This window comes from Myotis daubentonii, chromosome 3, assembly GCF_963259705.1.
Source record: "Myotis daubentonii chromosome 3, mMyoDau2.1, whole genome shotgun sequence".
Classification (NCBI taxonomy): Eukaryota; Metazoa; Chordata; class Mammalia; order Chiroptera; family Vespertilionidae; genus Myotis; species Myotis daubentonii.
Genome location: NC_081842.1, coordinates 43417127 through 43440235, shown reverse-complemented (window position 1 = coordinate 43440235; position 23109 = coordinate 43417127). Strand labels below are relative to the sequence as shown.

Sequence of the window (23109 nt, the reverse complement as noted above, 5' to 3'; positions counted from 1 at the left end):
GGTCCGCGACAGCTGCTCTAAATCTATGCCTTTCCCACTGCGCTACCCTAGTTGCTCCAGATTTTTCAGGTTCTAATCCCGGGTCTGCCATCCAGGCTTAGATCTAAGGGCTGCTCTCCAGGTTCCTGCTCCTGGGGCCACCCTGGAGGAGAGGGAAGCTGTCAGGGGCTAGAGCAGCCTACTCTCCTCACCTGTCCCTATGCTGAGTTCAGGCATAGAGAGGGGCACAAAATGGGTGATTTGGGCCCGCCACTGCCTCTCTGGGGCAGATAGGATAAGGGGGGTAAGAGATAGCTGCCCACCCCCAAACCTCAACGCACCCTCCGCCCCCGGCCCCGCCCCCCCCTCCCGCCCCACCACCACCATCACACACGCACACACTGGCTTCCCTTTTTAAGCACTAACTTGGAGATCTAATCATTTATCCCCAGGAGTGTGTGTAATTAACCAAGACTGGGCAGATTAAGACCTCACTTCCCCTCACTCCTTACCTGCCTCCAGGAAAGCCAGGCCCCTCCTGAATACCCTCCTTCTTCCTTTGCACGGCCCACCCCTCCTTGCACCCCTGCTCAGGGTCTAAGGACCCATTCAGGTTGCTGGATTGGTTGAGCAGCCCAGGTAGGAATGCACGGCAGGGATGGCTTTTGTCCTTCCTTCTTTACATCCCTTCCCCCACCTCTTCGGGTGTGAGGGTTGGAAGGCGGGGCCAGGGAGGGTCTGGTAACTGAAGACGGGTGAACCTGAGTAAGGGAGGTGACTTGGGGACATGGTGTGGGTGTGGCTTTGGTAAGTGTGGCATGCCCCAGCCCGCTGTTTCCGTGTGTGAGCGAGGTGTGCGAGGGGGTGGGGCTTCCAGTCCATCTGGACGCACGTGGAGGGAGGTATGTGCGGTGTGCTGCACCAGGCACACAGAGTACCTTATGCACCCTGGATTTCTGTGTCCAAGACGTCCCTCGAAATCTCCGGCCTGGGGGGCACACGCCAAGTGACCCTGGTCACTGTGCGGCTCCCGGCCCCCACTTCTCTGGTGCTCCAAGTCCACGATCCCGCCCTCCCTGCGGACCCAGTAGGGGGCGACGTCTGACCTCTTCCGGCAGAGCCCCTATACTCGCGCTAACATGGTTAGAGTGGCAAGAGAGGGCGGTGAGGGGGTCGCTCCAGGAGACCAGGGCCACCGATCCTCTCCCTTCCCGGAGCCTGAGAAGTAGGCAGTGGATCCTTACGCAGGAGCTGGGAGCGGCCCCTCCCCTTTATCTGGGCCTTCACCCCGGGAATGCGGCGCGAGGTGTGCCGGACGCCACCCGGCACCGCGTCCCCTCCCCCCGCGGTCTGCGACACCTCGCGCCGTTGACAGCTCCGGCGCCTAGGCGCACGGCGACCTCGGCCCCGACTCATCCCCCTACACCCGAGTTCCCCAACCAGGGAAGACAGGAGGCCTCGCAAAGGAGCTCCATCCCCACCCCCTCCGCGCCTCGGGGATGCCACTGCAGCGCGGCGCTGGGCTCCGTGGGGGGAATACTAAGGAGCGGGAGCGGCCGGAGCTCACGGCGCAGGGGCGGGAGCGGCCGGGGAGCCTGCGCCGCGCGCTCCCTGCGCCCTCGCCTCCCGGGTTCCTTTCTCCCTCCCCGGCAGCCGGCGGTGGGGCACCGAACCAAACCCTCAATCTCGGACTCAGACTGCCTCCGTCCTCCCGGGCCTGGTCCCCGGGCCTCCAGGCCTGCAGCCCCGCCAACCCCTAGGTATCACCCCAATTAGAATTCCCCTGCGGGCTCGGCCCGCCTGGAGGCGTCCAGTGTGAGGAGCCTCGTCAGATCCAGAAGGCTTTGTCCACGCCCCTCCCCCACCGGGTCCAGCCAGCGAAGCTCTAATCTAGGCTGTGCAGGTACCTCGGAAACCTATTCCATGCCGCGCAAGGGGTTTACGGTCCAGGGGTCCCTCTTGACGCTGGGAAAACGACTGCACCTGCGCCCCCCTCCCGCATTTTCTCCCTTGACATTTCCAGAGGCTGTTTTCCTAACCCTCTCCCTGGTTCTTATTATTTATCCTTTGAACCTTTCGAGTGTGCAGGCAGTCTTTGGGTGGGAACCCCAGCCCCAAGACCTCATTTATTTGGCTCAGCGACTTGGGGCAAGTTACTTAACCTCTCCCCTTCCTCCCCTGTAAAAAGGAGATAAAAATACTTCCTTCCCAGGCTGGGTTGTTGTGAGATTAAATACGATCTGCGTATAAATGAAGCATTTTAGCTCAGTGCCTGGAGCATAGTAAGTGCTCAGAAAAGAGTAGCCACAATTCTGGGCTGAGTTTGCTGAAGGGGAGCTGGCTTCTCCATTGTCCTCAGCCACGTGACCCTGGGAGCTGACCAACCCGCTCTACCCTCAGCAACTTGAGACAATGGGTGAAACGATATCGGTAAAACACCAATCAGACCCTCCACCCAGGCACTCTGGGCCTTAGAGGGAGCTCTGGGGTACTTTGAGCTCTACTGTCAGCACCCACTGCCAAGAAGTTAGATGCACTGATGACAAAGCAAAAAAGGAAAGCTGAGCCTGGATCTGGTCTCCCAATGACTCCAGGAAATTCTGAAGAGCTGGCACCCAGGGGCTGTGAACTTGCGGGCACCAGGGAATCCTGCCTTGGGAGTGGAATAAGAAGGGGCAAGAGAATCGTCTTATTGCCTTTATTCCGCTGATGGCCCAGCTGGCCCCACTGCAGGGCACAGGGCCAAGCTTTTACACGCTCACCCACGCTCTCTGTACACACACACACACACACACACACACACACACACAACCCATCTCTGGCTCTGAGAGTCAGTCTCTGGGGGGAGGCAAGGACTGCTCCTTAGCCTGCCCCTGCCTGCCCTTTTATGACAGCACCAAGGGCGGGGGTGGGGCAGGGCCCTCAGCCCCCAGAACAAGTCCCTGTGCAAACTGGAGGTGCCAGTTGGCTTGGGAATGGGGGTGTCACATTTCCCCATTCCTGGAGTCCCCTCCTCCAGTTCCTGAGGGAGGGCCTGCTCTCTTCCTACCTGGGGGGCCAGACCCCTGCCAGGGCTGGGCCCTATGGAACCCAGGCTTATCCCCCACCTGCTCCTGCCAGGACCTCCACTGAAGAACAGCCAAGTCTGAAGTGGTGGGGATCCCCCACTGGAGAACAGGAAGGCCTGGGCCCCCGAGGGGCTTGAGGAGGGGTCATCACCCCTCTCCTAATCCATCTTCAATATGAAGAGGTTTTGGGCACACTTTCTGGGGAGGGAGCACAGGCCTGGAGGAGAAGTCCCAGCTTGGGCCTCCCCAAACTTTCATCTTCTGGGCCACAGCCTAAGGCCAGGCATCCAAAAGTCTAATAGTCCAGCCGACCGGTCAGAGTCCCTGTGTAGTCCTTGAGGGGCACACACACCCGGTGGGAGTTGGGTGTCAGACCTGCACGGGCAGCGTCTGGTTCATCTGCAGCCGCATGTCCTGGATACTGCTAAGGATCTTCTTCTGGTGGCCAGCCAAGGTGACGCCGATCCGGAGCAGGTCTCTGCAGATGGATCAAGGGCAGGGTCAGTCCCTCTCCTTCTGCTCACCACCCTGAGGCCAGCTCAGACCCCCTGCCCTGCCACTCCAAATCTGAGGCACACTTACTCTGCAGTCATCTGAGCCACCAGGTCAAAGGATGCAAACCCCGCACTGACGAAGCTCTCCTTGTACCGCCCCATCTTGATGGCGTCCAGCCAGTCACCAACTGTCGTGAAGGTTGTGTAATCCGGGACTGTGCGGTCCAGGAGGGGTTGTGACATGCTGTGGGAGAAGGGAGGGACCTGGTAAGTCCTAACAAGCCGGGGTAGGGCTGTTGGCTGAAGAGCAAGGTCAGAGCAGAAGCAGAGGTACTGACCCAGACTGGGCGCTGGCAATGACCTTCAGACTGGCAGCATTGCGGATGAGCTTGTCCAGGGTGTTGACAATCTGGGAGAATTTGGGCCTGAGGTTCCGGTCCCGCACCCAGCAATCCAGCATGAGCTGGTGCAGTGCTGTGGGGCAGTCCATGGGTGGGGGCAGCCGGTAATCCTGCTCCACGGCATTGATGACCTGAGCCGAGAACAGGGAAACCTGGAGTGAGCAACCATTCCACTCCCCAGCCAGCCCCCACCACTGGACCACTCTGGTCCCACTCACATCCTGGTTGCTCATGTCCCAGTAGGGTCGCTCTCCATAGCTCATGACCTCCCACATGACGATTCCGTAGCTCCAGACGTCACTAGCAGAGGTGAACTTCCGATAGGCTATGGCCTCTGGGGCAGTCCAGCGGATGGGGATCTTTCCACCCTGGTGGGGGGGGCAAATGCCCTTCACCCTATGACTCCGGGCTGATCCCCAGCCCTGAGCCCCTGCCTGGTTGGCCCCGCCCCCAGACTCCCTCCCGGCTGCTTCCTGTACCAGGGAGCTGGTGTAGGTAGGATCAGAGGGGTCATCCTCCAGGAAGCGGGAGAGGCCAAAGTCTGAGACTTTGCAGACCAGGTTGCTGTTGACAAGGATATTGCGGGCAGCCAGGTCACGGTGCACATAGTTCATCTCGGACAGGTATTTCATGCCGGCAGCAATGCCCCGCAACATGCCCACCAGCTGGATGACTGTGAACTGTCCATCGTTGAGCTGGAGGCAACGAGCAAGCTGAATCAGGCCCATCACCTCCCTTCTGGCCCAGGGCCTGCCCAACGCCTGCCTGCCCACCCTCTCCAAGTCCTCCAAGACTATGCTTTGCTTATCCTTGGGACCATGTCCAGAGGGCACTGAGAGTAAGGTAGCTGCCCTACTGTGTGGCAGGCATCTTTATACAACATCTCAATCAATCCCCATGAGGACCCAAATAGATCCAGCACTCGCATTTTACAGCCAGGGCAGCTAGACTCAGAAGGTAAGCAAAGCCTGAAGTCACACAGGCAGTAGGGACAGAGTCAGGGTGTGAGAACTGGGGTCTCTCTGGCTCTGAAGGCCCTGCTGGTTCCCTGCACCAGGCCACCTTAATAAATATCCATGGACTTGAACATGGTCGGTGCGACTTCTGGGAGGAAGTGGTTTGCCCAACCCAGCTTTTTGGGGCAGGAGAAAGGCGAGGGGCTGGAGGCTGGCTCTTACCCGGAGGAAAGAGTCCAGGGCACAGTTCTCCATGAACTCGGTGAGGATCATGACTGGCCGACTTTTGGTAACCACGCCCTCCAGCCGGATTATGTTGGGGTGGTCAAACTGACCCATGATGGAGGCCTCACTTAGGAAGTCCCGTCGCTGCCTCTCAGTGTAGCCCACCTTCAGCGTCTTGATGGCCACGAACACCTCCCGGCGGCCGGGCTGTTTCAGTCGACCCCGGCACACTTCCCCAAACTCCCCTGCAGGGCACAGGGCACAGGTAGTAAGCTATTTCTGGGACTGCTCCTATACCCAGCCTGCCTCAGCCCTCCCCTGGGGTAACCCCCCTCGCCCCCCCACTCCCGCCAACCTCCCATCCCCACTGTGCCCCTGGGGACTCACCAGCTCCAATCACCTCCTCAATCTTGACGCAGGACACATCGATCTCCTTGGCAAACTCCCGCACGGCCTCATTAGGGTCCTCGTAGGTAAAAGGGTCAATATAAACTTTCATTCCAGGAGCGACTAGAGGAAGAAAGGTGGGTGTGAAAGGGGGCGGCTCTTCAGTGAGGGAACTCATCAGTCTGCACCCTCAGGCTGTCACCCCTGGTGGAAGCACAGGTTGTGACCTCCCTGCTAAGCCAGCTCCATATTCCTCTCTGTTAAAGCCACAACTTTCCCCTCCCTCCCACCATCCCTCTGTGAGAACTAGTGACCATAAAAGGCACCTAGGATTCTCCTTCTTTCACCCTCATCTCTCATCATGTCCAAACCTCTCACATTTGCCCCTCCCCCATTCACACTGCTCCTGTCCTTGTCCAGGCCTTCAACACTCCAACTATTGCAATCGCCTCCCAGCCGGGCTCTCTGCCTCTGGACTTTTCCCACCGATCCACCTGCATACCTGTCTCCCCAAAACAATACTTTCATTGTATCACTCCCCAGCTTGAGAGCCTTTCCCATTACCTATGGTGCAGTCAAGTCCCAACTCCTCTGCCTGCCTTTCACGACCCTCCAAGGACTGGCCGCAAGAACCTAGCCATGCTTCCCAGCAGCTGTCAAGCCAGTCTTCTCACTGCCCCCACAGTTGGGCACTCTCCCTACCCCACCCACTACCTTCCAAAGGCTCCTCTAGCCAGGAACGCTCTCCCCACCCCTCTAAACCCTCGTCCTGCCTGGCTCAGCTCAGCCCAAGGCCACCTCCTCCAGGAAGCCTTCCTCTTCTCTGAACCCTTACTGCCCTTCAAACAGGACACCCAGCTGAACACTGAATTATTCTCTCATTGTTTCCTATGTATACACATCTTGTCTTTTTCACTGGACTAACTCCTTTGAGGACAGGGGTCACATCTCATTCATCTCTGAGGCTGGTGGGAGTGAGGTAGAGGCTCAGGAAATGGCACTGACTGGAAGCAGGAGGAGGCGTCTCCAAGCCCTGCAGGGACCAAGGGAACTTAAGGAGACAAACTCACTATATTGCTGCAGCTTCTCTGTGTATTCGGAATCCGAGCCATGGCGCTGTTTCCTGGAGGGGGGGGGGGGGCGGGAGAGGAGGCCTGAGACAAGTCCCACAGCAATCTCGGTTCAGGGGACCCTAGGGCACACAGGAAGGGTAGCGTGCCCAGGGGATGGCCCAGTGCCGGGCTGTAAGGTCGGTGGTTACAGCAGCCACTGGGTCTCTGGGCAAGGGGCTCGGTGGACTTCGTCCACTCTGCCAGTGGCTTCAGGGGGTATGGAGGGAACAGGTGAGGATGTGGACGTGGACTGGAGAGGACCTTTCCAGCAAGGAGAGCCTGGGCCCAGGGAAGACTGTGGCTCTGGTTTGACGTGGGTAGTGATTCACCTGGGCACTAGGGTACTAAAGAAAAGCCCTAGTCAGCATGGGAGCACGCGTGGGCCTGGGAGTACCTGAGGCAGACAACAGCAATGACCACCACAGCCACCACGAAGACCAGCCCAGCCGTGGCCGAGCCCACAATGAGGGGCAGCTGCTCCTGGAGCTGCAGGGCACTGGAGCCTGGAGACGGGAGGGCACTGGTGAGGGGAGGGATGGAAAGTGTGGGCCGGGGCATGAACAGGCACAGAGGGGATGTACCTCTCTCACTTGTGGTCTCAAACTCAGCCGGGCGGCTGTACTGCCCATAGCCAGCGACGGTGCGGGCGCGGACCTGGACCACATAGCGAGCCTCGGGCCGCAGCCCGTCCAGCTGCACAGAGTTCTTCTGGCTGGTCACCGTGGAGGCGATGCCCTCACTCTACACCACCAGGAGGAAGGAGGGTCTCAGTGGGTTCTGAAGCCAGTCAGCCCCTGCCATCCCCCCCCCCGGCCCACCCCATGACCCCCCCCACCCCCTCCCCAGGACCCAAGGCCTTGCTCCCAAGGGTCCTAACACTCTCTGGGTGTAATCTTCTTGTCCCAAGGCCTCCTCCTGACCCTTGAGGCTCTGACCTTCTCAAAGTACTTCATCTCATAGTCCAGGATGACGCCGTTGGGCCGCTCGGGGGGTGCCCAGGACAGTGTCAGGCTGCTGCCTGAGCTGCTGTGCAGGTGGAGTGTAGGCACTTCAGACGGGGCTGGGGGAAGAGTGGGGGCTCACCACCGGTTCCTCCAAGGACCCAGGTCCCATGGGCCCCCTGGTGGTCCGTTGGCAGGCCCTCAGAAACCTTGACTCTGTCTGGGGAAGATGGCCCAGGCCCGACCCTCCTGAGGCCCCTCCTCACCAGCCTGGTTGGTGGTGATATTCACAGCCGCGTAGCGGGGCGGCAGAGGGCTCTTGCCCGAGACACCGTTGACTGCCTGCACCTCAAAGGTGTAGCGTGTGTGGGCCAACAGGTGGCTGATGTGGACCCGGCGCTCTGTCAGGCCCAGCTGCCGAGGCACAAACTCTACGTTGTCGTCACAGCGTGAGCAGGCCGAGGCACCCCCGGGCCCGGGGACCCCATGGCACTTCTTGCAGATGACATTGTACAGGAGGTCGTCCCGGCCACCCAGGTCCCGGGGCTCACTCCACTCGAGGATCAGCGAGGTCTCGTTCACATTGGAGATCACACCCCGAGGTGGGGATGGCACAGCTGCAGCGGAGGAGGAGGGAGAAGGCAGTGAGCTAAGGGGCCTAGGACCATCCTTCCGCACAGAGTTCCTGCACACTCCAACCTGCTTTTCCCTCCTTGCCTTGGCCTCTGTTTTAATAAGCAGATACCTTTCCTACATACACGTCTTCATTGGGCAGACTCCTGGTTAGCCTTCAAGGCTCAACTTGAGATGTCACCTCCTCTTGGAAGCCTTCCTAATGCATCCTCTGCCTGTCCTCTGCACTCCCACAACACAATTCCTGGGCGTCCCTCCAGCCTAGCACTTAGCACATTATATGGTCATTATCTGTCTTCATATCTGTTTCTCCCACCAGGTTGCCTTTTGGGCAGTGACTGTATCTTATTCTCTTCCACATCCCTGGTGCCTGGCACAATGCCTGGCACACCAAAGGCCAGAGCAGGGAGAGAGCGGGACACCAGGCGACTCCATGGATGTGAGGACCGCTCTAGGGTTAGAGCTGGGCCAAGAGAGCCACTGTTCTGCACAGAGGAAGATGGACTAGAAGGCCCAGCCAGATCCTGATGTTCAACAGCTCGTAGGTGCTCACTAAACGTTGGTGGAAGGACCAGTCACTTCCTAGCTGAGCCTCAGTTTCCCCATATGGAAAATGGAGATACTCATAGTGACCGTTTAGGCCCTCCCAGGCCGGCCACCAGAGGCAAGGCCTGGAGCCAGGGCCTGTGGGGGGGGCGCGTTCACTCACTGGTACAGGCACTGTCTGCAGAGTCCGAATCTGCACGGTAGAAGTTATTGTGGCAGGTGCAGATGCTGGCGGCTGGCGAGGTGGTGCGGCTGTTGGGGGGGCAGGGGAGACAGGGCCCCTCTCCCTGCTTCGCCTTGAAGCTCCCAGGGGGACAGGCTGTGGGGGAGAAGAGGAAGGGCGTGCTCAACTCCCTTCCCTGCAGACACCAATCCTCCACATCCCCGTGAGAACCTGGCCCTTCCCCAGCACAGCTCTTGGCCCCTCCACCTTCTAGACTGTGGGGGCCACGCTGGTATTGCCCAACTCCACCTGCAGCTACAAAAGGCCCTTTTTCCCCGTGGAAACCCCACGTCAGCGAATTCCTCCCCGACCCTGCCCCCAACCTGGTGCCCCAATGATGAAGACTTCAGCTTGGACAGCCTGGGCTTGTAGAGACAGGGAAGTGAGAAGAGGAAGAGGCAGAAGATGGGAAGAGCCCACTAGCAAACTGGCAGCACCCTCGGCTCCACTGGGATGCCCCACCCCTCTCCGAAGCCCGAGGGAAACCCTGGGACCCTCAAGGCCACTCCAGGACAGACTGGAGATGGGGGCCTCTGAGCTTCACAACCAACTTCTCTCCCCACCCACCAGGAGCAGGGCAGCAGCTTCTTTCTGCCCTTGGGCAGGGCTGGGGGCAGAAGTGGGGTGAGGAAAGGAGAGAAAAAAAGCAGGCCTGAACGCTGGGTCACCTGGAGTTCAGAGGCCTCAAAGCATCCCCAAGGGGAACCCCAGGCTCCAGAGAGCCCAGAGCTGGATGCCTGAACACCCCTCTCTGCTGCCTCTCCTGCTATCTACCACCTGCGCTTCGGCCCGGGACCCGGGTCGATGATGGCCATATAACTTATTATTCAAACTGGAATATTTCCAGAGTGAAAGGGATCGTTAGTAACAATCATGTTAGGACAATGGGCATTAACTAGGAATGCCCTGGACACACTAAAGCAGGTGGCCACCCTCTCCACAAATACTGCCTCTGGGGAGGTCATCCAGCGTGTGGAATGCCCAGGGTTGGGGCTATGCCTCTCTCTGGGGTTTAATCTCCCCTCACTAAGGTGATATTCCATCCAAGCTCTTTTGAGCCAGTGGGGGAGGGGGCAGAGGCCAGGCCAGCCTGGTTGCTATGGGAACCAGTGTGCATTTCCTGCCAGGGACCTGCGGAGTGTTAGCCCCTCTTCAGGCTGTCAGGCTCATCACCCCCACCCCCTTTCTCCACTTAGGAAGAGGAAGTCTGGGGCAGGTTCCCTTAGAAAAGTGAGAGGGGCCTGGCAAGGCACTATTCACCTTCTCAGGACAACACCCAACCCTGGCCTCACAGACAGGCTGGGGCAGTCAGCCCCTCAACTGAGGGCTATGCATAGGGCCGGCTCCCATCCCTCAACAGAATCGGGCAAAGGGGACAGAAGACAGGCCCGGGCACCTTGTCCTGCGTGGCAAAGCGCTGGACAAGGCTTTAGGCCCAGCTCCCACAATCCCATCTATGAGGCCTTGAGTGCAGAACCTCTCTGAGACTCAGTTTCCTTATTGGCAAAATAGGGGACATAACTGGAATCGGCATCAAAAGGTTGTGGTGAGACTCAAATAAGATAAGTCCTGTACACTGTCAGGTCTTAGGAGCACACTGCAAGCCACCAGAGACAAGCCTCCTAATCTCCTCGCGTAAGAAATACGGACAAACCCGCCCCGCGCCCCCCGCCCCGCCCCACCCCAATCCCCGATCCCCGATCCCCGTGCAGCCCAGGGCTCCTGAGAGTCAACTGAACTCCCACAGCATTTGTGCTCGCCACGCGCCAGGCACGGCTCCAAGGCTCCACAGGCACCTACTCAGGTAAGCCCCACTCCGCCTCCATAAAGAAATCATTACTGTCCCTGTTCTGCACACACGGAAACCCAGGTTCACGAGTTAAGCAATTTGCCCAAGGTCTCACAGGGCAGAGACAGGACTCAGGCTTCAGGGGCTGGGTCCCAGTGCACTGTGCCTAAGTACCGCCTTTCAAGGAGCAGATAAGACCCCCAAGGTGAAAGGGCCAAGCATGCGGTGCCACAGCCCCTGTCGCCACAGCTGTATTTCCGGGGTGAGGAGTACCCTTGGGGTGGGACAAACAGGCATCTTTGCTGGCCTCCCGAGACTCTGACCAGGTTCTCCAGGGGCCTCCTGGTCAAGATTTCTCCTGTCTCCCTTCCTCTCTATTTCGTTTCATTTTTTTCTTCTTTTTATCCGGGTACCTCTCCTCATCTTCTCTCGGCTCCCTCCTTGCAGCACATTCTCTGCACCCGATAACCCTCTTCCCTTTCCTCCCCCACCCCAGACCTGACGCCAGACTGCCTTGCCTGGCAGGTAGGAAGCAGTGGACAGGGGGCAATAGGCGGCTGTGGCGCAAGCCCTTCCCTCCCTCTGCCCCCCAGCCCAGTCCCCACTCACCACGGCACTGGGACTCCTTGGCAGCTGGCTCATGGCCGGTGGCACAGGTGCAGGCGCCCACAGGCACCATCCACTCCCCGTCACCGTTGCAGTAGAGCTTGAGGGGCACTGACACCTCTACAGCGTTAGCGATACAGGTGCCAGGGGCAATGACCAGTGAGGTGGGCTCGGCCCCAGTGAGGGTCTCTGGGAAGAGGGCGAAGCCTGCAGTGGTGGATGCACACTTCTTATAGAAGGCACGCACGGAGATGAGTGACATGCAGGCACCCTGGTCCTGGAAGGCCAAGTAGAAGCCGGCCTTGGACAGCGGCCCGAAGCTGCGCACCTTGGTGTTGACACGGCCGGCATCGAGCCTCGAGAAGCTCTCATCGGGCGCGATGGTGTCCACCTTTACGTAGGGATTCTCCATCCAGAAGGGGGAGGAGGCCGAGGCCACATCGCTGTCAGCCTCGTAGTAGAAGAGGTTGAAGGTCTCCTTGCAGGAGCCGGGGATGTTGGGGATGCTGTTGCAGTCACGCACAGTGAACTTGAGCTCTACGTAGACCCGCTGCACATCTCGCCGCCAGATGAACCCCGTGCGAAGCCAGTTGTTCTGGCTTGACTCGCGCACGTTACACACCTGGTACGTGCGGATGGGGTTCATGGCCTCGTCGTAGCCACTCACCTCTTCCCACTGTACATGGGCCAAGTGAAAAAGACAGGGAGTGAGCACCAACATTTGCCAGGTGCTCGCCACATGCCCAGATCTGCTATATTTACTTCACAGAGATGCTTCTGCAATGTAGTAGCTGAACACACAGACTATCTGGGTTCAAATCCCAGGTCTCTGCATGCTGTGTGACTCGGGACAAGTCCCTTAACTTCCCTGTGCCTCCATTTCCCCATCTGTAACGCGGCACGAATAAAGACGTGCAAGGAATCAATGACTTTAAGTGCATAGAGCACTTAGGGCACTTGATAAATACTACGTGAGTATTAGCCGTAATGTTTATTATCGTTGTGCCTTAGTGTCAGTGTCTGTAAAAACGGGCTGACTGGAAGTAACTGAGGCTATGAGGCAGTAAAGCAGGCAACGTCCTTGTAACAGTGCCTGCTATAGAGCAAGCATTCAGTAACATTGGCTATCACAGTTACCCTTTACAACAACCCCATGAGAAGGTGTATCTGTTGTCCCCACTCTAGAGAAAAGGCAGTCAGGGCTCACAAAGGCAGGGGTTTGCCCGAGGTCACACCGTCAGGCCTGGTGGCCGAGGCCTGCAGTGCCACCAAACCCTAGTGTTTCGGGGCTTAGTGTGGTTGTGGAGGCCAACTAGGGAGGTTAATTAGAATATTCCAGAGCTGTCAGGGCTACAGGAATTTAGTAACCAAGACATGGAGGCCCGGAAAGGTAAGCTGCCTTGCTCAAGGTCACAGAGCAAGTTCGAGATCTGGGACCGAGGCTTCCTGGTTCCCAAGCCAGTGCTCTTCCCAGGGACCCAGGAAGGAGGGAGAGCGCCAGGGCTGACAAGCAAAGGGCTGTCAGGCTGGAGAGGGGAGAGGGGCGGGAATAGGCTGAAGACAGGCTGAGGGGTGGGTAGAGAACGGGGCAGAGATGATGTATGTGGGAGGGGGACACAGGAGGATGAGAGATGTGCCATCAGGCAAAGAAGGCAGGTGACAGGTGAAAAGGATGGGGATGCTGCGGGAAGTGAAACTGACAGAGAGAGAAGGGGGGGGAGAGGGAGAGAGAGAGAGAGAGAGAGAAAGAGAAAAAGAGAGAGAGAGAGAAAGAGAGAGAGAGAGAGAACGAAAGAGAAAGAGAGAGAGAGAAAGAGAGAGAGAGAAAGAAAGAGAAAGAGAGAGAAAGAGAGAGAGAGAAAGAGAGAGCGCCCTGTTCTCCAGCCCTGGTATAACCAGGAGGACGGATGCTAGCGATGCAAGGGGCAACCAACACTCAGGAGAGAGGGTGAGGGAGGAAGTCTTACCCCACTTTCTGGATGAGATGTCCACCCCAACTCAGATGTCACCCATTTTGTGTCCATGAGGGTCTCTGGGGGAGCAACCAAAGAAAAAAGGTCAGGGGCCAAGCTGAGGATGGGAAGGAAGAGGTCACCCAGTAAAAGCCAAACACACCCCACCCCTCCCCTAAGTCCCCAAACCCCTCAGCAGCTCCCCCGCCTGGAGAAGACCCGACAGCTATCGCCAGGGATGTCAGTCAGGCCAGCTGAGAGTGGGTGTTTGCTGCTGACCCCAGGCCTGGGTTAATGAGGCAAGAGCCAGGGCCAGTTCACACACCTACAGTCTCGGCTAATCTCCACACAAAGGGCCAGCAGGGCCTTTATGCTGGAACAAAGGGCCGTGTGCTTCAGACCCTGCTGCCCAGGCCTCCCCTGACTCCATTCCCAACACAAAGGCCCAGCCCCACACAAGCCCAGGGAAGGGGAGGGCAGTCACAGGCCAGAGCCCACTCCACCTCAGCCTCCCTCCCACTCAGCCACCTGGGGGATGGGGCAGGAATGCTCTTTGAGGGTGGGAAGGCCACCATGACCCAGACCAGCTCCTTGAGAGCTAGTGCGGTTCTTCCCACAATCTTTAGATAAAGGTACTGTTGGTGTACACCTTTCCCAGACGAGAAAACCAAAGCTCAGATAAATATATGGCCTAGAGTGCAACTGCTAGGAGGTGGGGTGAAGGGCTGAAGGGTGGTTCAAATTCAGGTCTATCTGACTCCACAACTAACCCCTTAACCAGAGCAATGTGCTCGTCTGTAAGAGGAACAGGGGAAGCTGCTGTGTGTCCTTTAAGTCCCAACCAAGCTGTCACCGCCTCCAGGAAGCCTTCCCTGAATCCCTGAGTCAGGGTTAGGTGCCTTCCTTGGGCATCCAGGGCTAGGGGCTTTGTCACAGCACCAATCCTTTTCTGACTGGTGGTTCCTTACCTATTTCCCCTTGCTCTGCCACAGGAGAAACCCATGAATGTTTCCAACATAAACTTGCTCCCCTCAGAACCTGGCTCTGGGTTCTGGCTGGACAACTCTGCTCTCTGACAGCGTGACCCCAAGATCAGATCTAGGAGCAGGCAAGAGGGGAGAGAAGTGCCAACCAGCCATCCTCCCCTCAGGTCTGAGCTGGAATGGGGCACAGTCACCCCAGAACTTCTGGAGGCCTCTACACGGGCAGTGGGGCGGGTTGAGAGCACGCAGAGGGAAAAGACCCAAACCCCACAGGCTCCAGGCTGGCAGCCTTGCTTGGTTCCCTGCAGATGGGTCTGAGCTGAGGGTGGTGGAGGAGGCAGTGGTGGCCCTGGGGCCCAAGTGATGCCAGGGGGGCAGCCATTCACTTTGAGTGAGGCCGGTCCTCTCCCTGCAGCAGCGCTGGTCCCTGGAGGGCAGGCTGCAGGGTGAGTCCTCCCAGCCTCTCGGTCGGTGGCCTGACAGGCCCCTCTGGCAGACAGACACCAATATTGGGTGGGGGTGGGGGGGCAGGAGGGACGAGGAGATGGGCAGAAGCAGGGGCCCAGAGACAAGCAGGAAAAGAGGCTGGCGGGCAGAGCAGGGGCCTCCTAGAGGCGGACGGTGGGGTGGGCGGCACCGAGCAGGAGGATGTGAGAGACGGCTGGTTGGGACCAGACAGCTGGGATGGCCGGCGGCCGGCGCACTACAAAAGACAGTGAGATGGAGAGACAAGGAGGCCCAAGGAGACAGAGGCAGAGAGGGAGGTTGCCAAGTGGCCTCTTCCCCAGCCAGCAGTCCCAAGTAGTCCTGTCCCTGGGAGCCAGCCCAGCCAAACGCACCCCTCCCCCAGCCCGCCAGCCAGTCCGCCTGCTAGTCTGCCCGCTGCCCGCCACCGCCACCCGCCCGCCTCCCGAGCAGGCAAGGCTCCCACCGCTCCCTCGGCTGCCTCCCTCCTCCCTCTCTCGCACTTCCTTCTGCTCAGCCTGTGCCAAACCCATCTGGAACTGTTTAAACCCAAATATTCAGCCCCCTCCCCCCTTCAGCCAGATTCCTCCACAGTTTAAAACAAGCCCTGCGCTGGCTCTGAGGGAGGGAGTGGAGGGAGGAGGCGTGGGGAGGTGGGAAGAGGGGGGTGGGCAGGAGAAAGGGGGAGGCTCTTCATTTCTGTTTAATTTCTGGGGAGAGAGCAAGGGAGGGAGGGAGGGGATCGGCCCTTGGCCATCGCTCAGCCTTGGCCATCGCTCAATCTCCGCACATTTTTCCCATTAATGAGGAGAGGACTTGGATTTCGAGTCATGTGTGCCTGAGGAAGGGCTCCGGTCACCCTGATGAGGAGGGGGCTTGCTCTTGGGGGAGGGGAGGGGTCGGCTTCCTTCAGCAAGACAGAGACCTGAGGTGCCTGTGTCCCAGCCTCAGAAAGGGTGTGTGTGTGTGTGTGTGTGTGTGTGTGGTGGGGTGCAGAATCCCCCTGTCTGTGGCATTGGGAGGGAGAGACCCAACCCAGCAGAGCCCACCTTTTTTCTGCTATGTGGTGTGTGTGTGTGTGTGTGTGTGTGTGTGTGCTTGTGTGTGCGCGTGCGCATGTGTGTGTGCTGGGGTTGGGGTAAAGGATATGAGGTGTGGGGATAAGGACAAAAGAAAAGTGAGTGAGCAGTTTCCAAACTCTCCAGCTGTTGCCTGCACCCCTGCCCTCTTCTGTTCCACCATGTGGCTGCTGCAGGGAGACCAGAGAGCAGCTGGCCACTCCCAGATACAGGATTTGGTCAGGTGGGGAACCCCAACGGCCCCCCAAAAGTAAGCAGGGAAGTGGACCCCAGGCCTGGGGACTTTCTGGAACTGGGCCTTCACTGCTCAGAAGCGAAGCAATTGCACTTCCAGAGCGACAGAGAGAAGCTGCGTGGCAGCAGCTGTGTGGCCCTCGCCTGTGCACAAACATACCGACACACACGTCTCACCCAGCTCTCTCTCAGTGGCTAGGTTCCTTCCCCACCCCTGGGGCCAAAGAGGGACAAGTCAACACATATGGGGGCCAAAAACACACAAAGCCACCGCTGCCTGAAGACACACACGGCTTCACACATAGCCATGGTCTGTCTCTCTCAGACACTCGGATGCATATGGTACAAACAGACTAGTCTTCTTTAGACGTTCACATACAGTGAAACTTTCCTACACACAGATCGGGCTGCCTTACACCAAGAGTCACTCTTACAGCCTTCATATGTGCAGATTTCCTGAGACATAGGCATACACGGAGGGACACACACCCAACTGTACATTCTCCTTACACACCCAACCGCACACACTATTGCCAGCCACAAGGCACAGTTTTGAGTGTAGTCAAGTGCAAAGAAAAACACCAGTTTTCCTGTACAGACTCTTACATGCTCTTACATAGTCACACACATGTCACACGCACTAGCATCAGCTGCACGCACACAGAGGCCCATTTGCACTGAAACATGCCACAGGAGCATACAGACACAGTGTGAGTTTGTGTAAAGCCTCAGAGGTGCATCCTTCACGCACATGCAGCACACACACACACACACACACACACTGCAAGTACAGTCTTCCTATGGGAAGAGTTGGGAGGGGGAGTGTGTGCTAAGAAAGCAGTGGTACTGGGTAGCCTGGACCAGACCTGCTTCCTGTCACCCTGGCACATGCTGGAGCTGTCACAGATCACAAGGCTGGGGGTGGCGCAGGGACATGAAGATGGTTCTGGGTGTGGCTGGGTGCAGCCTTCCCAGGTAGAAAGCCCTTGGCCAAGCAGCAGGCCACTTTCCTGCCAGCACAATGGCACTGTCTGCAGGGCCCCTGAGCTGTTGGGGAGGGGGTGGCATCATGAAGAGATCTAGCCCTGGGAACTGCAGGCAACACTTCCACACATAAGTTGGGGGCCCAGCATGAGGAGAACGGGGCAGCCGGCCTGTGTCTGAGAGCTTCACTGGGCTGCCCTGGTACAGGGGCAGCCAACTAGGAGCTTGCCACCTGCCCTGGTCACACCTGCCAGGCCCCACAGCACCCTACCTGGGGAATAGGGGTGTCAAAGGAAACTCAAGGAACTAAAAAATTCTAGAGATAAGCAAGATGCCTCCAAGCCAAATTCCAGCCCAGGCACGCTGAGGTGGGGAAAAGGTCTTTCCCCGGGGCTGGAGCAGCAGGGTGTGCAGGGGCAGGACAGAGGGGCTGTGGTCTGGGTGAGGAGGTGCATCCCAGCGTCCTGCCTGCAAAGAGAGAACAAACTTCATGCTATCCCTGAGTTGCACCCCCCCCTGCCCCCCCCCACACACACACACACAGGGTCCATATCTCAGAGAACCAACTCCAGGAATCTGTCCCCAGTCTTCTCTCATGGTATATATGCATGCACCAACCTGCACACTCAGGGTGGTTAGCCTGAGGAGCAAGGGGTCTAGGAGGGACCCTGCCATGGGACCTGGAGGAGCCTATCTCACCCAAGGCCACCTCCCTCATCCACACGCCCCTGCTGTAGCCCTCAAGTCTGGGAAGGAGGAGTGGGGAGCATCTCAGAACAGAGAACACATTTTGTTTTTCATTCTTCCCCTCAGATCATGGGGATTTATAATTAAATAAACCTGAGAGGGAGGAGAAGGGAGGAAGAAGCACAGGGCAGAGAGCCCAGATGTCTCAGGGCTCATCCATGCCCCCCACCCTGGTCCTGGCCCTACCAGCCAGGCAGGAGGATGGATGGAGAGCTAGCCCTTAGGTGAGGCCTTTGAGCCCTTCCCAGGGATCCAGGTCACAGTGGGTCTGGCCAGGAGTCTGGGGACAGAAGGCAATAGGAGACCTGGCGCCAGGGCCAGCCCCCGGGGCAAGGGGCCTCTCCCACCCCATCAGGTGCCCAGCTGTACCCAGGCTCCCTCCCCACACTCTCCCCTCCCCCAGCTGCCCAATCTCGACAAACCAGTTTGACTCAGCACAACAGGCAGGGCTACAATTTTAAAACTATGCAGGCCTGGTGATTCAGCCTCTTCATGCTGTTTAATTAGTATAAGGCCGGTGGCGGAGGCCTTGCCCACGGCAGCTTCAGCTTTAGCTCGCTGCCGCTGAGGCCACAGCAGCGGTGGCAGCAGCAGTTCTGGCTAAAGGGAAGGCAGTGACAAGCAAACTGGTCCCCCCAAATGCCTGCCACTGTCCCTCCGCGGCAGCTCTTTAGTGCCAGCTCATGACAAACAGGGAGGGAGGGTGGGGGCCACCAGAGGCAACTCAAACAAGTGAGCCCGCCACAAAAACCCCAGGCCATTGTCCCCCTCAGCTACCACCTACACAGAGGCCACGGCTGCCTCCTGAGAAAGAGCGGGACGCACACCCTGCCTCTTTCCCTCAGGGACCCATTCCCCTGCAGCCGCAGCTCAGCTAACGTGGCTTGGGGCTTGGCCGGGAGGGGGCTGTGCTGGCTTTCCATCTCACAACTGTTTTCTCTTTTCTCTAAAGGGTCTGACATTTCCAGCAGGGGCCTCCCCATCCCATCACAGGTATAAGGGACCTATGGTTCAAACAGCCTTCTTCATCCCACACCCCGTTCCTGGTCCGCTCGCCTACTGGATCCCACTCCCGTACCCGTTCTTGGTTCTGAAACAGAGAATGATCTTGGCTTGGGAGACAAGAGAGCATTACTTGAAAGAAAAGTGAGCAACAAGGTGGTCTTGTTTCCCTGTGTCTGTGGGTAAATCCGAGGGCAACTGTGTGTGTGTGTGTGTGTGTGTGTGTGTGTGTGTGTATGTGTGTGACCTCAAGCGTGTTGCGGGGTGGGGTAATCAATCAAAGGGCAAGAGGAGGGGTATTTCTTTAACCAGGGAGGACAAGCTAGTTGGCTCCATCTTCACAGAAAACTAATGCAATCCTTTGATACAGAGTTTTACTGAACCCCAAGTGTGCAGGGAGGGAAGAGCAACCGGGTACTAGAGAGTATCTAATGAGTGGGTCCATGAGGGGCAGCACCCTTAGCTCAAGGACCCTGAGCCTAAATATAATGCCCTCCTCCCCCAGCCCCCCATGCAGAGAGCCAAAGTCTCCCCTAGGCCCAGGGCAAACTCTGTACTGGCAAAGCCAAATGGAAGGCTGAGCAAGGAGACTGGATCGCCCCGCCCGCCCGTAGAGCTTGGGGCGCTGAAGAAATCTTCAGTGCTTGCTCTCTGGTCACAGCCCGGGACCTCCAAGTCTACCCATCCCACCTTCCAGCTCCAGAACAGGGGTGGGGGACAGGCTGGAGTCAGAGACAGCTCTCTTCCCATCCTTTTCCTTCCCGCTGCTCGGAGCTGAAGGGAGAGGGAGGTGAGGTGACAACTTCTCCCTCCTCAGACCAACCTTCCCTCCCCCATTATTCTCTCCTGTGACTGCCCTCCAACATGGTAAGGGCACAACATAAATTTTCACTTCTGAGGTCCCCCAAGGAGCAAACCCTAGGGTAATAATAACAATAACAGCAAGTCCTTGAACAGCCATAGCTATGTGCTAAGAACTTTACACACATTAAGGATTCAATAGCCGTAGGAGGTGGGTACCATCCTATTCCATCTCCCAGGGAGGGAGAGCTGGAGGGTGAGTAGGGGTACTGGCAGGGCTAGGATCAGCGCCCTGAGGCATCTCTCCTTTTCCTTTCATTTTCACACACACACACAAACCGAAGACACTAGGGTCTGAGGTTGGCAAAAGGGACTGTTGAAAGCCACCCTCTGGAGGCACTGCTGCTTCCTAGGGGCACATTGGCCTGGCCTCTCACAGCGGAGGGGGCAGGAGAGGGATGGGGGAGAGGCTACAGCTCATCAGGGCTCTGTCTCCTGGTCAGCCCCTCAGGTCCTTGGTCTCCAGATGCCAGCTCCTGCTAGGGCCTGCCTCAAATTGTGAGGGGTGAAAAGGATGAGGACAGGGAGGAAAAAACAGAAAGCGGGGGCGGGGGGAGAAGAGCCTCCTCAGGTAGTCGTACCTCACCTGACCCAAACCACACCCCCACCTTACTCTGAGCACCAGCACCCACCACACCCACAACAAGGGCCCTGGGGCCTGGCACACATAGCCCCATAAGCGTGTGTGCCTGTGTCGCCTCTCCTGGGCTAAGACACAGACCTGAGAACTCCATCAGGCTCCCTGGCTCACACCCTTGAGGCAATCAACAACAAAGCCCCACTCTGGTTTCTCACGCCAGCGATCCTATCACACACATGCGGATGAGTGTGCACAAGTGTGGGCGCGACCTTGGTGTGTCTGTCTGAATTTGCATGTGTCCGCCGGTGGGACTCGGTCTGTCAGCACCAGTGGGCTCAGAGATAAAAGGGGTAGGGGGTCCATAGGAACGTTGTTCCCTAGAGAAAGTCAGAAAGCCCAGAAGATGCCTTTCTCTCGGAACTGTGTGTGTTTTCTTTTCCTTCCAACCTTTAACTTTACCCATTGTGAGCATATGAACAAATCAAGCCACACAGAAGTCCTTTTTGTTCTTCAACTAAGAAAGTGACTAGATCTGTTAAAGATATCAAAAATAAGTGCTGCCTATATTCTAATTTCCCCCAAATTCCAGGGGTGCCCTTCCCTCCACCTTACATGAGGTTTTTCTTCCCTCATTTAATGGCTCGGACATTTTTGAAATTGTGTGTGTGTGTGTGTGTCGTTCAATGTCAGCGTCCCTGTCCCTGGCAGGCTTGTGTCAGGTGGCATGTGTGTGAGCTCTCGCACCAGGGCCGACAACACTTGGGCTGTTCATCCAAGTACAATCACTGGGGAGTTGGAGCTACCCTCTCAGCAGCAGTCTTGGCAGGTTTCACAGAAGCTACTGAGAAGCCCGGCCTTTCCCTACTGGCTCATGGGTAAGGCACAGGGCTCCGGTGCTACCTGGGGCAAACCCCACCACTTCCGGGGCTCGATGGAGACCGGAGCACTGGGGGGTGTCCTGCTAGAAGGTGGAGGGGGACCCGCAGAGCGGTGTGCAACGCCCGTGCACCTCGTGTGCAACTGGCACGCAGTCAACCATCAACAATAACAGGCCCCCGCCTCTTCACCCTCCGCAGCCATCCCCCGACAAAGCGGGGTGCACTCATTCACACTCCCACAATGAACTCCAACGGGTTCCTAACCAGCGCCGCCCCCCCAACCTGGGGAGTCCCGCTTCCCACAACTCTGCCGCAGCCTCGGGGCCTCCGCCTTGCGGGGGTCGCCCACACTGGCTCGCCTCCCCGAGGTACCGAGGCCCCGCTTCTCCGCGGGGTACTCGCACAAAAGTGCACGGCGCGGCCAGGACTCTCGGAGGCGATCGACCCGAGTCCAGCGGCCCGCGATCGTACAGCCCGTGCAACCGCCGGCCTCGGAACCAGCCGGAGCCTCCGAGGCGTCTCGGTGGGCGTCCTCGCCGCCCTCTCCTCCTGCCACGGGAGCGGGCGCAGGTGGGGACCCTCCTCCGGCGTGCGCTCGGTCCGTATCGGAACCACACTGCGGGCTCTCTCCGGCCCACGCCCGGGTGAGCGGAGCGCCTGAACCCTCGGACGCGCCCCCCGACGCCGCTCACCTTCGAGCGCGTGGAGGCCGGCGGGCAGCAGCAGCGGCAGCAGCAGCAGCGGAGGGAGCAGCGGCAGGAGCGGCGGCGGCGGCGGCGGCGGGCGGGCTCGGGCCATGGCCGTGGGGGGCTCCGGGAGCCGAGCCGGGCCGCGCCTAGCCGCGCCGGCGGGGCTGCGGACGCCCGGGGGAGGGTCCGCTCTTCGGGCTCCGCGGCAGGCTCGCGCACAGTCGCAGGAGATCGGGCCAGGAGGGGGTGCAATTCAGGCGAGCGGCTCCGGGACCGAGGCAGCGCCTGGAGCCGGCGATGCTGGCAGGTCGGTCCCGCGGGAATCCGGACAGACCGGTCCAGGAGGATCGGGCGCTGGAGAGCTCGGAGCCAGAGGGCTCGGGGAGGCCAGCCAGAGCGAGAGGGCGCAGGTAGTCGTCGTTCGGGGTGCACGGTAATCCGGGGTACGCCGCGGGCTCGACTCGGATCCGGGGCTCGGGGTGCGCGGGCCGTCAGGGGTCCGAGGACGGGTCTTCGCTGCGCCGCTCACGTACTCACTTCTGCTGTGCCCGGCGCTGGCGCGGCCGCTCTGGGCGAGGGGGGCGGACACGGCCGCGTGCCAGTCAAGCCCGAGGCCCGCCTCTAGCCACCGGCCGCCCACTCACAGGCCGCCAGGAGGGCGGGCTCTGCCCCGACCGCACTCTGCGGGAGCTCAGTTGGCGGCGCTTCCATCAAGCCCATCCTCAGGGTCTACAAGCCCTGGAGTGGGCGGGGCCAAGGAAAAGATGAATTAGATTGGGCGGAGCAACACAGTCCATCAGAGGGAAAACCCGCCTCCTGTCGCCTGTTGGTGGTTAGTAACCGAGGAGCTGCTAGCCAGGTACAATGAACCGGGGGCGCCCTCCTGTGGCCGGTTCATGCCCAGAGACGTCCCCACGTGGCTGTCTGTTCTCCAGGCACATCCAGACCCTAAATTCAGTTTAGGTACTATCAGGAGGCACTCACCTGGACTTATCCTGCGACCAAGGCCTTCTCGCTCATTCATCATTCATTCATTCATTCATTCATTCATTCATTCATTCATTCATTCATATACTTCATCCTTCTTTGAGCCAAAGACTCCAGTAACTGGCGCTACAGCAATGGATAAGACAGAGGTTTGTGTTCTTTTTCTTGGAGCTGGTTTAGTGGTGGAGGCAGGCATGAAGTCATCACAGCTGAGTGTAACAGGTATTATGAAGGAAGGACAGAGTTGCTAGAGCACATGTGAGGGGGATGGCTATGTCTGGCCCCAAGGAAATTACCTTCAAGCTGAA

The 23109-nt window shown here is 58.6% G+C and overlaps 1 protein-coding gene across 3 annotated transcripts; it reads right to left on the bottom strand.

Moving 5' to 3' along the window:
• Positions 1 to 2661: 2661 nt before the first annotated feature.
• Positions 2662 to 22066, bottom strand: EPHB3 (EPH receptor B3). Of its 3 annotated transcripts, XM_059687229.1 has the most exons (16): positions 21818 to 22066; positions 13328 to 13392; positions 11364 to 12036; positions 8906 to 9061; positions 7830 to 8180; positions 7558 to 7682; positions 7204 to 7363; positions 7017 to 7125; positions 6581 to 6633; positions 5511 to 5633; positions 5121 to 5368; positions 4422 to 4637; positions 4161 to 4310; positions 3880 to 4073; positions 3630 to 3785; positions 2662 to 3525 (listed from the first exon to the last, which is right to left on the bottom strand). In XM_059687229.1, the coding sequence occupies exons 1-16, from the start codon at positions 21921 to 21923 to the stop codon at positions 3417 to 3419; spliced, it is 2994 nt and encodes a 997-aa protein (XP_059543212.1). In that variant the 5' UTR covers positions 21924 to 22066; the 3' UTR covers positions 2662 to 3416. The 3 variants fall into 3 exon arrangements, with proteins under 3 accessions (XP_059543212.1, XP_059543211.1, XP_059543213.1); XM_059687228.1 differs by having other exon boundaries at positions 4161 to 4637; XM_059687230.1 differs by lacking the exon at positions 8906 to 9061 and having other exon boundaries at positions 4161 to 4637.
• Between the last annotated feature and the right edge of the window lie 1043 nt (positions 22067 to 23109).